The sequence below is a fragment of the Choristoneura fumiferana genome, chromosome 26 (assembly GCF_025370935.1).
Source record: "Choristoneura fumiferana chromosome 26, NRCan_CFum_1, whole genome shotgun sequence".
Lineage (NCBI taxonomy): Eukaryota > Metazoa > Arthropoda > Insecta > Lepidoptera > Tortricidae > Choristoneura > Choristoneura fumiferana.
The window spans coordinates 2,869,208-2,884,657 of NC_133497.1; the positions used below are offsets into that span (position 1 = coordinate 2,869,208).

At 39.5% G+C, this 15,450-nt stretch overlaps 2 protein-coding genes across 9 annotated transcripts in view; both read right to left on the reverse strand.

Annotated features, from left to right (window-relative positions):
* LOC141443036 (uncharacterized) overlaps positions 1–997 on the reverse strand; it is a 22,055-nt gene extending 21,058 nt beyond the window's left edge. Inside the window, exon 1 of the mRNA XM_074108255.1 lies at positions 977–997. Coding sequence (XP_073964356.1) covers positions 977–997 — 21 coding nt within the window. The remainder of the gene's footprint in view (positions 1–976) is intronic.
* LOC141442872 (uncharacterized) overlaps positions 1–15,450 on the reverse strand; it is a 126,921-nt gene that overhangs the window by 31,188 nt on the left and 80,283 nt on the right. For 6 of the 8 annotated variants that reach the window (XM_074108020.1, XM_074108019.1, XM_074108022.1 and 3 more), the window contains exons 14-24: positions 14,793–14,907; positions 14,213–14,302; positions 11,938–12,072; positions 10,979–11,072; positions 10,471–10,572; positions 9,823–9,931; positions 6,612–6,755; positions 6,089–6,215; positions 4,960–5,054; positions 4,370–4,579; positions 3,814–3,967 (exon numbers count right to left, since the gene is read on the reverse strand). In XM_074108020.1, coding sequence (XP_073964121.1) covers positions 3,814–3,967; positions 4,370–4,579; positions 4,960–5,054; positions 6,089–6,215; positions 6,612–6,755; positions 9,823–9,931; positions 10,471–10,572; positions 10,979–11,072; positions 11,938–12,072; positions 14,213–14,302; positions 14,793–14,907 — 1,375 coding nt within the window. Of the gene's footprint in view, positions 1–1,615; positions 1,850–2,406; positions 2,518–3,133; positions 3,359–3,813; positions 3,968–4,369; positions 4,580–4,959; positions 5,055–6,088; positions 6,216–6,611; positions 6,756–9,822; positions 9,932–10,470; positions 10,573–10,978; positions 11,073–11,937; positions 12,073–14,212; positions 14,303–14,792; positions 14,908–15,450 lie in introns of those variants that run through there. The other 2 variants (XM_074108026.1, XM_074108025.1) reach the window with 2 other exon arrangements.

Sequence of the window (15,450 nt, forward strand, 5' to 3'; positions counted from 1 at the left end):
CAGGAGTTGTCAAATAACGTATTGTCCCAGTTAGTGGTACTGGAAGGGAAACCTTACTCGAATAACATCAATGCTGAACACGTTATAGTAGCTTATAGCGGTCAATAGTGGCTTGGTCAGGATTAATAAATATTACAGGACACTTAAATAGGTCAATCAATTTTTATTTTGTTATCGTCTTTTTCTTCATTTTGCGTTCCTCATTTTGTACTAAATTTTCAGCTCATTGGAAAATTTGTAGGACATAGTTTGAAATTGGGCTTACCATAGTTAGATTAAGCAACTTTACCAATTCACCAAATTGCATTGAAATCTGAGAAAAGAATATCGACGAGAAAATAAAAGTTGGCCCTAATACTAATTGACCTAGTCTCTGAGTAAGCAAAGCTTAATTATGGTAAGGCTTTCTAACCAATGCACTATCCAATCATCAAAAATTAGTTAATGACTCGGAGAGCCCGATCGTAGAGTTTCTTGCCGGATGCTTCTCAGCAGAAAACTTTGATTCTAAGGTCAATATTGACATAATGTCGAAACAGGTACAAGATTTTCAACCGATAAAAACATTGTTTCGTCGCCTCAAGAACACCTGTTGCTCAAAACGCAGTCATCTATGAAAAGACTAAGGTTGCGGGCACCGGTAACCCGTTCCAACAATTCCGAACTCAATGTCAAACTAACATCAAAACTACAAGTTTTCTCAATCTCCCTTTAGCCCCGATAGTAAGATATGAATTCACTGAGTTGAGAATTAAACCGCTTCGAGAAGACCATCGTCTAACGCGCTTCAAGCCTGATTAATCTCATCGACTACTTCAAGGGTGTCAAAGGGCTTAAACGACTTTAAAATCTGGGTATCATCGGCGTAGGTACATGGGATGATTGCAAGAATCGAAACAAATACTTCATAATACTTAATAATATCTGACGTGTAAAGAATAAATAAAATGGGACTCAAGATAGAGCCTTGTGGTACCCCGCATCTCAGCGAGGCCATTACAGAGATAAAAATACCAGCCTCAATATTAAGCAACCTAACTAGCCGCGGCCACTTAAATAATGCGAAAATCATCTCGATGTATCACTATCGAACCCATAATAGGACAGTTTAGATAATAGCAGTGCTACATCGATAGTGTCAAATGCACGCAATAAGTCCAATTAGTACCAGCAAGGCCACCTCTACGCTGTCTTTGCCTCTAAAAATATTGTTAATGTAATATCGTTGTCAATTACACCAAAAATCTCAGATGACGTGGACAAACACGAACATGCAGTTCATCTGACATACACCTACACCGCCATTTACATTTCCACCCTTACAAAAAACGATACACTTGTTTTATAAATTTACAAAAAAATGTGTTTTTTTTAAACGACTGAATGGAAAACGAGCAAGTGGGTCTCCTGATGGTAAGAGATCACCACTGCCCATAAACATCGGCAACACCAGGGGTATTGCAGATGCGTTGCCAACCTAGAGGCCTAAGATGGGATACCTCAAGTGCCAGTAATTTCACCGGCTGTCTTACTCTCCACGCCGAAACATAACAGTGCAAGCACTGCTGCTTCACGGCAAGATTAACGAGCAAGATGGTGGTAGCAATCCGGGCGTACCTGGCACAAGGTCCTACCACCTGCAAAACCTGATGTTGGTCACAGTACAGGAAAGGTGAGCCGGATCTTGGGACTTAAATTTTTTTGAGCTTGTGTTCAACTCACGGTAGATTCCAAATTTCTTCATGATCTGCATATTGGTCCAGCTGTCAAGCAACCACGCGAAATTCTCCGAGCGGAACTCCATTCCTGCGCCATTGTTCACTCTAACAAACGTCAATCCATCGGTTTCCTAAGAAAATACATTTTTAACACCGTGTCGCGATTACAATAGAAATCCTACTAATGAGGGTTCCTGATACAGGCTAGTTGGCGCTAGTGACGGTCCGTTTGGCAACTTTGATCTTTGGTATCACGTTTGTGATTGGTTAACCAAATGAGCCAATCGCAAGCAAGGTTGTTATGTCAAACGGAACTCACGATACCAACGCCATCTAGCGATATATTGATTGTCATAAAACCTCTTTTTTTCTTATGAATGTTTTTCTGATAAGATGTTTATCATTTTTGAATGCCCAATAAATAATGCTTTTAAGCTAGTAAACTATACAGGGTTCATATATTTCTTTTTTCACTGGAATAGATCAAAACTTGACCAAAGTTCAGGAGAAGAAACAAATTTTAAATTTAAATAAAAAATGTAATAGTTTTTTTAATGGTTTTTGCATCTGATAACACCACTATTTCAGATTATTATGCGATAGAAATAAATACAAATATGACAAGTCAAAATCTTAGTGCATTCCAAGTTTGTCAGAAATACCCCTTTGTACTTAATTAGCGGGTTACCTTTACAACGGCTGTCACATTCAGCGGCTGCTGGTCGAAACTGGTCAAGAGCTGGCCGATGGGTGTATGAGATCCAAAGCTTGCCTCGGCAAAGCCTCCGAGCTTAGGCAGCTAAAAATTTCAATCGGATACTATAATAAATCTATAACATCATGACTATAATAAATGTGATTGTCAAAAAAACCTATGCTTATTTTTTATTATTTTGTAAGTATAGAAAAGTTTTGTGTAGAAAAAAATATTATTGAAACTGTTTTGGTCGATGATGTTAGTGTTTAATCTAGTTCTGATACACCAATGTTTATTTTATATTGTTAACGTGGAGCACCAGCATTATTTTGGGTGGGCTCAATGATCCTTATAACAAAAGACCTACTCGTGACCACGGCCACTGCATGTGACCGAAACGTCGAGGTAGTTATCACTCATTTTAAGCAAGTTTATCATGATAAGCAAGTTCTGGGTGTTAGGTAATAGTTATGAGGGAACATCACGAAAGTTCAAACCATCCATACTAATATTATAAATGCGAAAGTGCGTGTGATTGTATGTTTGTACTCCGTTTCGACGTGATTTTTGGCATAGAGATAGTTTATGGGCCAGAGAGTGACATATGCTACTTTTCATCCCGGAAAATGCACAGTTCCCGAGGGAACAGCGCGCGATAACCGAATTCCACGCGGGCTAAGCCGCGGGCGAAAGCGAGTATATAATAAAGTCATCTAACCTTACTGCCAGTCATGTTAACTTCAAAATGTCTAGTATTCCACTGTTTAATGTTCGGGTAACCCCTGTAATGGATCTGTAGGCTACTTCCAGAGTTGGCAGGGCAGGTCAAGCTGGAGTCACCGGTGTTGTAGGTCAAATGCAGTTGACCCTCGTATGATGCTGGGTGCGAGGTCACGTCCTGGTCTGATGAGGGGTGGGAGGTGTCGTGTTCTTGGAGGCAGATCTAAAAAAAACAAAGTAAAGAGGCTGCAAAAAGCTTCCATGAGGGTCGATACTTTTTCTTATAACTTGAATCTACCTAACATAACAAATAGATACACGTACTTTTTCGAACGATAATGATACTTTCTGAATGTACTCGTAAATGCTTGACTTGGTGTTAAAAATGCCAAAATCACCATAGGTGAGCCTATAAAATTTGAGGGTTGCCTTCGATTTCCCTATGATCCTATCATCAGATCTTGACTTGGTGCCAATGAAACCACCTCAGGAGTACACTTTTTCAAGCAAAAAAAAATATTATGAAAATCGATCCACAATTGGCGGAATAATCGGTGAACAAACCTACATAAAAAAATACAGTCGAACATTGATAGAACTTGCTCATTTTTATTAAAGTCGATTAAAACTCGATCGCAAATTAACGATCATCTCCGTATGCTTCATTGATGATGTTACCTTCCACTGCCTCCTGGTAGGGTCCAAGGCCCTCGGTTGCTGCCCTGACACCATCATCTGCACTGTCAAGTTACCACCAGCACTCTCCAACTTGGTGTACCCGCTGATGTTGAGGAATACCTCGCCGTTTGACTTGTCTTCTCTGGAAAAATCTCTGTCAGTAAATCACAAAAATATATAATTATGGACAAAGTGATAAATCGGTGCCCATATTTTATAATTTTTATTAATTCTGATCATGGTTGAACATAACACGCTCCTCCTCGCTTCGCTCGTCATTGCACCTGAACTTTCCAATTAAATGAATCAGACTACAGTTTCCCAAAAATCAGTTGCAATCAAATTGCCAAACGTGATAAATAATGAAGTTTAGATAATAATTATCACTTAGTCCGGTAAAGCTATAAATAATGCCCTTTTCAATCACTTGGTCCATGACATGACATCACATTGCTGGCGTAGCTACCAAATCATAGCATCCAAAGACATACCAAACCTACGCTTCCCTTGACTTCTAAGTGCAATCAATGACAGGTGACTTAGAAGAGATACTTACCTGAACGCTAAAGAATGCAGTAGCTTTATCTTCAGCCGATCATCATAGTCCATGGTCAGTTCTGCTATCTGCAGCTTCAGGTCCAGGGTATTCTGTCCTGGTGCCATCAGCCGGCGAGGGGGGAGTATCACCCCACAGGAGGTGGAGGGGGCTGTGAGGAGTAGGAAGCCGTTCAGCAGGATCAGGGAGGGCTGGAGGGTCGAGAGGTAGCTGTGAAAGTTGAAATTGTGTTTAAGTCTTGGCAGATATTAAAGATTGGTGGAACAAATACAAATACAAATGATTTTATTAACAGGAACATATTTGATACAATACAGAACATATCTAGAGAACACGTAGAGATAAATACAATACAGTGACTCTTTATTGAACACCAACACATAGCAAGCAGCACAGAAAATCTTCGAAAATTGAAGTATATATAGGGCCTGATCTGTGATTCAGTTTGTTCGTCTGTACATTTTGCTTAGGAGACTGCTATCTAGAGGCAGATATTGATAGATTTCCGAAGTCTGTCTCGCGCTTCGCCGATTTTTGATGATTTAGGCAATTGAATGGTTTGTCTTAAAAAATTGCCAGATATTACTTACTCGTAGCTCGGAGTTTTGGTCGCAAACAGTTTCTCCATAACCTCAGCTCCTGTCATAGGTCTTTCGCAGTCGAAGAATACTCCAGTGTCATCTACCTGTTAGTTTACATCGACGATTTGAGTGTATTAATTAACAGTATAATATGAGTTCGTATAATTTATTTTAGTAACCGCTAAAGCTTATTTTATTTAGAATATTATTATGTATTAAAAATAAACCCAACGGTTGATATTTTAAGATTATTTTCAATCCCGTGGGATTTTCGGGATAAAAATATCAGCTGCTATTTCAGACGTCCATCTATCTAGATGTTACACCAAATTTCATCCAAATGTTTCAGCGTGAAGGAATAACAAAACACACGTATTCACGTACTTTTGCATTAATAATATTCATCATCATCATCATCTCAGCCGTAGGACGTCCACTGTTGGACATAGACCTCCCCCATAGACCTCCAGTTGCTTCGGTTGGCAGCGGCTTGCATACACCGTGATCCCGCGACTTTAACCAGGTCTCGTCGGTGGACGTCCTTACGGTAGCGGTCTCCATTCAAGAACTTTTCGGCCCCAACGGCCATCTGGTCTCCGTGCTACATGTCCTGCCCATTATACCCCTTGTTCTTCTACGTATCTCCTTATTTCTGATTCGATCTCGTAGAGAAACCCCAAGCATAGCTCTCTCCAAAGCTTGCTGGGCAGTTCTGAGCCTATATATAGGACCTATAGTGGAGCACCTAATAATATTAGTAGGATATAATCCTACTTCTATTATAAATGCGAAAGTTTGTGTGTGTGTGTGTGTATGTTTGTTACTCCTTTACGCTAAAACGGCTGGACGCATTGGATGATATTTTGGTATGTAGGTAGTAGGTAGCTGGACATCTGGAATAACACAATAGCTTACTTTTTATCCCGATATTCCCACGGGTCAGGAATAAGATCTTGAAATTTCAACCGCTGGGTTTAGGGTCTTGAACTCTCAACCTCAATGAATACCAGGATATAAATTTTGACAATTCCCAGGGAGTTTTGTAAGATCCCAGAATTTCAATTGTAACTACCAGATCGAATATTTAACACGTGCGAAGCCGCGAGTAAACTAGTTTAGAAAAATTTAAAACTCTTACCTTGTATTTGCTGTCACCAGTAGTCACTGTATAGCTGTCTCTTTTCCAAAATGACGTCATGATGATTTGCAGCCGTGAATGCATGGCCACGCCGCCATTTTGTGCGCCTGGGTTCGGCCATTTTAGCCTAAAAAGAGATAGGTAAATAAAAATTAAGTTTATGCAACACACACACACATCACGGCCTATACACATCCCACTGCTGGGTACAAGCCTCCTCCCAGAATGAGAGGGATTGGGCCGTAGTTCCCACGCAGGCCACACACCATTCAATTAGTTAGCAGACGATGTTTTCCTTCACCGTAAAGCTCGTGGTAAAGATGCCAGAAGAATCAAACCTTGCATTTAAAACCACATGGTCAGAAGAGTTGTGCCTATATGGAACCTTCTGTAAATAATGCAGTGAGTTATTTAATGGAATTCCTCTATCTACATATAAGTAAGCCAAACTTGCCGGTCCTTTGAGATCTCAGTTATCCAGGTGTGACTGTGGTAGGGTTCTAAATCTATGGCAGTAACTTACTGGAACGACTTATCCTTTGGTGAAATAGTGACGTCACTTTTTATTGGCAAATGGGCGACCAAAGACCTCTGTAAGATGGCCTCGTGCTTGGTTTGGAGCAGAGGACCATCGGTCCTCATGGCACTCACTGCGGTCGCTTGGTATCTGAAAACAAACATAAACCTAAGAATTGGTTATATTATTATTATTATTTTTATTCCACTGGTTGGCCAACGAGCAAGTGGGTCTCCTGATGGTAAGAGATCACCACCGCCCATAAACATCTGCAATACCAGGTATTGCAGATGCGTTGCCAACCTAGAGGCCTAAGATGTGATACCTCAAGTGCCAGTAATTTCACCGGCTGTCTTACTCTCCACGCCCAAACACAACAATGCAAGCACTGCTGCTTCACGGCAGGAATAATAATAATAATAATAATAATAAAGCCTTTATTCTCTGACCAAAAAGTAGTAGGTATTGTAAATATGTATTCGGCAACCCATTTTATTGATCAGGTTGTCCTTGGCATAGGCCTCCCCTAGTTTCTTCCACTCTTCCCTGTCATGGGCTAATCTTCTCCATCCTTTCGGTAAGTCATCTTCCCATCTTTTTATTGGCCTTCCTTTTCGTCTTTTCCATTCCTAGGATACCATTCCATTACGTCCTTCGTCCATTTTTCTCTAATTGTTCTGATAATGTGTCCAGTCCATGACCACTTGAGACGTTTTATTTTTAGTAGTACATCGCTAACTTTTGTCCTTTTCCTTATTGTTGATGACTTACACCTGTCACTTAGCCTTATACTTAGCATACTACGTTCCATACTGCGTTGGCAGGTTATTAAGTTTCTGACTGATTTTGCTTGTACAAGGCCAAGTTTGACACCCATAAGTGAGGCATGTAAGTATACACGAGTTGTACAGGCAGGAATAGCGAGCAATAAGTTTAGTTCCCTGGGTAAAAAGTGGCCAAGTGCGATTCGGACGGATGAGCCTGTGCTAGCAGAGCCCCATTCCTAAGCAAAATGTAGGCAGTGTTCATTTTAGATGGATTAACGACAAAGACAGTCAGAAAAGAAAATTTCAATTTTGTAGAACAGCTAAAGTTAATGAATGGCTGTATGTTTTGATTGCATTGACTTGGAGTTTGATTTTTTCTCAGCTGCAAATGACTGTACACTTGAGTACATGATTTTAATTTCAACTGGATGACTCTATGTGTTCCTGAGATAACGGGTCTTAACAGACCGACCGGCGGACGGACAGACAATAAAGTGATCTTATAAGGGTTCCATTTCTTCCTTTTGAGGTACTTACGGAATCCTAAAAACATACACACACAGACAAACATCACGCCTGTATTCCCAAATGGGGTAGGCAGAGCACACGAAACGTTACCGCTTCAGAGCCACTTTTAGCAATTTTAGGTTTAAAGTTTGACAAAAACGGTACAACAGTGAGGTTGCTAGCCTGTCGCCTACGGTATACCTTAACCTATATATCCTCAGTCGCCTCTTACGACATCCACGGAAGAAATGGAGAGGTGTAATTCTAACCCGACAACACACGGGTAAAACATTATTCACACACAAACAAACATTACAAACATTATTATTATTATTTAAAAACATTATTCTATTTATTCCGTCAGATCAGATGTTTTCAACAAGTATGCCGCGTATATTTTCAGGTGTGCCGCGATTCCCGCGAAGTTTATGCTGCATTGAAATCATGAATATCAATTTTAATGAGAAAATTTTGAACATGAAACTACCGTGAGACTCACTCATATTAAATATAATGACCCGGATAACTCACGTCTTCGCCGCCGCTGAGTCGCGTTGCTCCGAAGACGAAGGGCTACGGATTAGCCCGAAACATGTCGAGCTAAACTCGATTTAAGACATGAGTTATCCGGGTCAAATTCAAATTCAAATTCAAATGATTTATTCAGTAAATAGGCCGCAATGGGCACTTTTACACGTCATTTTTTTAACCTACCAGCGCTTTCGGAAAGACCATCATTGCCAAGAAGAATGCGCCGCAAGAAACTTGGCAGAAAGCCATTTTTCATAAAAAATATAATTACAAATAAAATACTTAAAACTGTATTATACAATTAAAGAAAAAAAAATACAAAAAATAATAATAAAAGAAATACAGGGATGTATGGGGTCCCTTAGTTACAATACTAAACACTAACTATATCTAAACTATATCTACGTTCAGTGGAAGTGTAGAATGCTTCCACCGTCATAAATTTTAAAAATTCATTCATCATTCATTAAAAATGAGGTCATTATATTAAAAATGAGAAAATGGTACGAAAACAACTGACGCGTGGCGTGTGCGATTCGTAGCTAAAGGTGTGTCAATGAGACCCTATTAATCAGCCTCCGCTGTCCATTTTGTTATACATGTATGGGTATACTGTACGGGACCCACTACGCGCCAGTCCGACTCGCACTTGGCTATTTTTTTAGGGTTCCGTACCCAAAGGGTAAAAACGGAACCCCATTACTAAGGCTTAGCTGTCCGTCCGTCCGTCTGTCACCAGACTGTATCTCATGACCGTGATAGTTTGACATGTGATATTTTTACAAATTATGTATAACTGTGGCCGCTATAACAACAAATACTAAAAACAGAATAAAATAAATATTTAAGGGGGGCTCCCGTGCAACAAACGTGATATTTTTACGTTTTTTGCTTGATATTAATAACGGTAACAGGTAGACGCCTGAAATATTCACAGAATATTCTCTATTTCTCTCTTTATATTATTCTTCTCTATTATTATTATTTTTTTAGTAGTATTATTTTCTTCTTCTATTTATATTATTTGTTGTTAGTCTCTTCAGATCTTTTCGCGACATATATTCTGAGTGGCGGCCATTTTGGAAATACCATTGGAAATGCCATTTTGGCTGGTAGGAATAGGCATGGATCTGTATATTTCAGTGTTTCTGTATGTGAATCTATTTTTATCAGCCAATAAACCATTCTTATTCTTTAAAAATAAATAATTAAATTAAAATAAAATAAATATTGAAGGGGGCTCCCATATAACAAAGTTGATTTATTGCAGTTTTTTTGCTAATATCTAATATTGTATAGATAATGGTACGGAAACCTTCGTGCGCGAGTCCAACTCGCACTTGACCGATTTTGTTTACCTACTTATCAAAAGAAAAAAGACGAGAAATCATATAAACATCCTGCAGACTTACCGTATGTGCAGATCATTCCTCCATGTCAGATGCTGTGAGTTGGGGGCGGTCAAGTTGCCCCTCAGCGAGGCAAATGACACCACCGTCGACTGAAGACGGATTGGAGTTCCTGGAAGACAGTTATCATTAAATATTTTGCGTAACTTAAGTAATACTGCCTAGAGAATACCCACTGTCCATCCCCCCTCCCCAGCTTTCACCAAGCTTCCCCACGCAGGCGACGGTTTACTGTGTTGCGATTGACATCATAAATCATATTTCCTTACGCTACCGTATATCTCCTAACACTCCACAAATGAACGGGTTAGCTGAGCGATCTGTTAGAACTGTTTAGGCCGATGGAGTCGGTTCTCCTGATGTTGACTATCAGTTCTTAAAGTGCTGCGTAGTACGCTTGTCTCTCCACCTCGCTTCCCCGCTCCTTTTCCTTGCTCCACGTCTTCGCTCTGCTTCCCAATTTTATATGAATTTTTAAGCTAGTTACCAACTTTCTAAAGAGGAGCAGTGATTTTATGCAATTCTACTGTTGGGTTTTTATCTTGATCACCGCTCCGCGGCCTCGCTCCGATAAGCCTCCTTAGAATCCGTTTTCATTTGAACAAAGCAAAGCAACCCCAAAAAGAGAATCCTTCACACTTTGAGACTTACCAAGTTCAGTTGGTATGCTGACATCCATCTGGAAGGGGTAGTAGACCATTTGTTGGTTAATATGGCTGCCGAATCGCAGGAAATCCTCAATGGATCTAGTCACTGATGAAGAAAATTATTGATAATTATTACAATGGCATGACAAGGAAATTGAAAGGCGTCTGGAAAGTGCTGGAAAGATATAATGAAGGGTGACCTTATGATATACCTTATGTATTATGGTATTGGGTAGCGTTAGACGAGAGCACTTTGTTATAATTGGCAAAGCGCTATGTCATAGTGAGACAATAGAGGATCCTGTTGTGTTTATAGCTGACACTACAGCGCTTGTATGTTTATTGTATGATAATATGGATGATGATAATGACTATGACGATGATATTTTCGTTGTTGTTTTTGTTCTGTATGATGATGGTTATGGTAGTGTTGATATTTGTAATGCTTATAGTATTATTGTTGTTAATGATGATGATGTTAAAGATGCTGATGATGATTTTAAGTATCTTACAGTCCTCCCCGTTCCAAGAGTCGAACCGTGACTGGTTGATATGCGTCGCGAATACAGCCTTGTCATGGATCTTGACCACCACATCTATATGAACCTGAGAAATGATAAAAATAAGATGGTAAAAGGTGTTATCTAAACAAACACTTGAGTTACTTACACCGTCTGATGCAGAATGTCTTAAGCTACGAGTACACAGAGGTCTAAATAACTCATGCTTTTTTTTCTTGTCATACCGCTTTCTAAAATTGAGAACATTTGGAAAAATGATGCTATCAGTGAAAAAATGTTTTTTGTTCACTGATACTTAGCATCATACAATCTAGAGAACTTTCATATCCTTAAGGCATCTGCGGTTATCAAATTATAAACTCTACAAAATAAAAACATATTTTTTATCGAACAACTGGCAAACGAGCAAGCGGGTCACCTGATACCATACTCGACTTTTGATGCTACCCAAATCATAGCTAGATGGAAAAACCCCAGCAGCGAGTCCATTACGTTTCAACCGCACAGTGGAAGAGCAGCAATCATCGAGATGGTGATAATACTATTTTATGGTTACAAGGCCATGTAACACGGAGAACAGATGGCGGTTGGGGTAGAAAAGTATTCGAATGGAGTCCGCGTGGTAAGCGCAGCATAGAACATCCACCAACGAGACGGACGAATGACCTGGTTAAGCAGCGAATTCAGTAGATGCAGGCCGTTTCCAACCGAAGCAACTGGAAGTCTATGGGGAGGCCTATGTCCAACAGTGGATGTCCCTACGGCTGATATGATTATGATGGACAGTGGTCCTGTATGCATTGGGATAAAAATATTCTGCGGGATCGGGAGATGTGACTTAGCCTTGACTGTTCTAACAGACCGCTCAGCTATATCATTAGCTTGTGGAGTCTATGGGATATATTTTAGATTATGTGGACATCCCAAGGCTGATTGATTATGATACTTACCTTTTCGGCTTTCACGGCGTCTAGTTTGAATGACCTCAGCATCCGCACCAGCTCCTGTATTTTGATTTCTTTCTCGTTCATCGTGTGTATCTTCTTGAACATGTTCGTCGTGACCCCCTCGGCAACTATGTACGCCTGGAAGAAACTAGACAAATGTATCCAGGGCCGGATTAACCGTTAGGCAGACAGTGATAATGTAAATATAAATTTGGTATCCTCAACGACGATAAATATTTTTTTAGATACAGGATTGAATTTGAAAAGAGTGCTCTTCAAACTGCTGCAAAAGGGCTCTAAAAATTGCATTGCCTAGAGGTCCCCGACATAGTTCATCCGGCCTTGAATGTATCGTTGAACATAACATGTGTCTCCCAAAATATTGCATGACATAATAGTACATTGTGCATTAAAGGGCGTAAGAAGGGGATTACTAACGAGAGTCTATTAGAATATAGGGGGCTACTACAACATTCGAAAATCGAAGTTCGTATCGTACCATCCCTCTCAGAGTGATATTATAGTAGCGTATAAATAATATTAGCGTCAGGAAAACAATATAAACTTCGATTTTCGAATTTCGTTCAAATCCTCTCTCTAATTATTACAACAACGTACTCAGATAAAAATGCAAACGTATTTGTGATTTCATTTTACCGCTGAAACTCATGGCCTTTATTTTGTTTTGACTAGTAATACTATCTCTTTTTCACTTCTCCGAGTTCACTTTTACGAGGCGGGAGTAAAGTGAGTTTTTAGTCCCTAGGGAGTAAAAGTAAATTTTATTTTTTTTAACTTTGAGTGACTTAGATAAAATTAAGGAGCCAGTACTTGCTTAGTTTTTGGCCTAAAATAAGATTGTGTGTGGACCATTTTCATGACGAAAATGTTCGTTCTTAGTCTACGTAAGGTTCTATTTATTCCAGTTTGTGTATGGACCATTTCGCCGATGCGATTTTGTTTTATCTGTGTCTGGTTGGAAAAAAATACCGCGAAAACATTGAAATTGTTGTAGAGCGTAAATAATAAACGATTAATGACAATTTTTTTCTCACAACCGAAGTGAAAAATAGTGTTTTCACCTCGACACTAAAATTCAATATAAACCTCGGATAAATAGACACCCTCGCTAAAGCTCGGGTGGGTAACCACCTCGGGTATATATTGGCTAATTTTAGTCCCTCGATAAAAAATATACTATTAAGTCAAGCGAGGTAAAACTCCCTAAAACTCCCCACCCCCACGTGTTTACGTAAAACCTTTGTGTAATCAGGTATGTAGGTTTTTACGCAACCAGAAAACATAGTCCATTAGGCACTGTCAACATGACCTTTTTTTACGCTTTACATAAAACAATATTTTAAAAGGTTGTGATCGGTAACAATTTTCCATTCTAATGAGTTAGCAGTTTAAAAAAAACTAGCCACGTCCGAATGAGAGCTATCGTTTTTTGTCTTTCTAGATGGCGCCACTGTTGCGTGAGGTTTTTAAGTGTGGCTTTCAAAGTCTGTTATTACGGGCGTGAAAACAAAGTTTAGATTTAAATCATTTATTTAATACACCTTAAAACCTTACCATAAAAATATCGAGCAACCACAGTGTTGCATAGTCCCGATTTGTTCGGAAAAAAAGGGAGGACACAAGTTTTCGAAAGACAAAACTGTCTCAAAACACAGACATTCATTGCCCCGTAACGCATAATTGCTATAATTAATTTCAGATTTTGAGAGAGAGAGAGAGAGAGACATTTATTTACACATATTCGATACACATAAAAATACATTTGATGGAAAAAAAATAAAAATAACATCGAACAGTATAAAGTGGACCCCACTCAGCATAGTGTTACGGTTAAACATATAAAGAACATACAACACACTATGACGACACGAACGCCAGCGGAAGGAAGTTCGCAAAGAAACTTTCAATCCGGAAGTATGCCACATTCGATCAGTTTCACCATTTTCGAAACAGTTAAACCTCAACAAGTCAGACCAGGATTGTAGTGTAATATTTACAATAATTTCAATAATAATGATATTATTATTGTGATGCATTACAATTACTCTCGATAAACTATAAAACCAGTGCAAAAATAAAAGAAACATTCCTGATTAAAGACTCTAGCGGCGAATTCATACGCGATAGCCCACATTGGGCTCGTATACAGGGTGTCTTTGACCATGGGAATTTCAATTCAAGGTTCAATTCTACTCGGCTAATTAAACTACTTTTGTTTTGTAGCATTGATCCTCTATGTAAATAATATTCTACTTACTGCAATGTGATGCGGTCTCCTTCCACCTGTTGACAGTTTGACAGCTGCAAACGCTGGCAGCGCATTGACAGACTCGCCGACACTCATGAACTGTAAAATTTTTTTTTTTAATGTAAGTAGCCCGTAATTGGGCATTTCTATCTACCGTTTTACCCTGAGTTTATGTCTCCGATTTCAACAAAATTTGTAAGACTCAGTCCATGGTTCCGAGCTGGAAAAACAGGGTCTCCAAATGTGTCCCCAAAATATTGTATGGGTGTCCGTTTTGTTACGAAAAATATTAAGAAAAATTCGTAACAAAACGGGCACATCCATACAATATTTTGGGAAACCTGCACACACCTTCGAAGAAATTCAATGGAGTGTGTAAAGTTTCCAATCCCCACTGGGCCCGCGTGGGAACTAGGGCCCAAGCCCACTCATTCTGAGAGAAGGGCTGTGCCCAGCAGTGGGACGTATATAGGCTGGAATGATGATAATGATGAGTAAGGTATTTGTAAAATTATGCATTAAGCTAACAGTGGGTAGGTTTGAATACACAAGAAAATTGAATAGTAAAAAGATAAAGATGTTTTCTTACCTGTATAGCGGCAGCCACTTCGTTTTCCTCCGTGCTAAATACGTAGTTGTTGGTTGCCCAATACGTGGAGTCTGGGTTCGATACCTGACTCGCAACAAAAGGCACGTAGTAAGACCTAAAACAAAACAAACTTGTATAAGTTGTAAGGGGAATAATAACTCCAGTATCCGCCGGTAGATGGCGATGTACGCCTTTTGTGTCAGAGTAACAGCATGTCGCCACAATACAAGTAATACGCAGTAAATCTACTTCATAATTTGATTGCGCCCGAATCGACGCACGCACACAGGCAAGCGTCATTTACACGGCCGCTAACCAATCTTTGCAAGACAAAACTACGCAGTGCCACGCCGCGCGCCGCGCAGTCCGGTCGCTGGTCGAGTGGTATAGCGCGCCGCCCGCTCTATTTCTCCCTATAATATACTGTAGTCTTAGGCTCTATTCGCCCCCGTTTCGATTCCGTAACGTGGCTATAGCACTCTTCACACGAATGAAAAAAATGGATGTGATAAATTTCAAGAACAAGTCGTTTTGAACTTGCCGCAATGTATATTATGATTGGTTTTTTGGAGTCTTTTTGTATTTTTTATTTCAACTCCAAATTTGTTACTTTTACGGGTATCCCGTGAAACCATATCGAAAATACAAACTGAGTCAT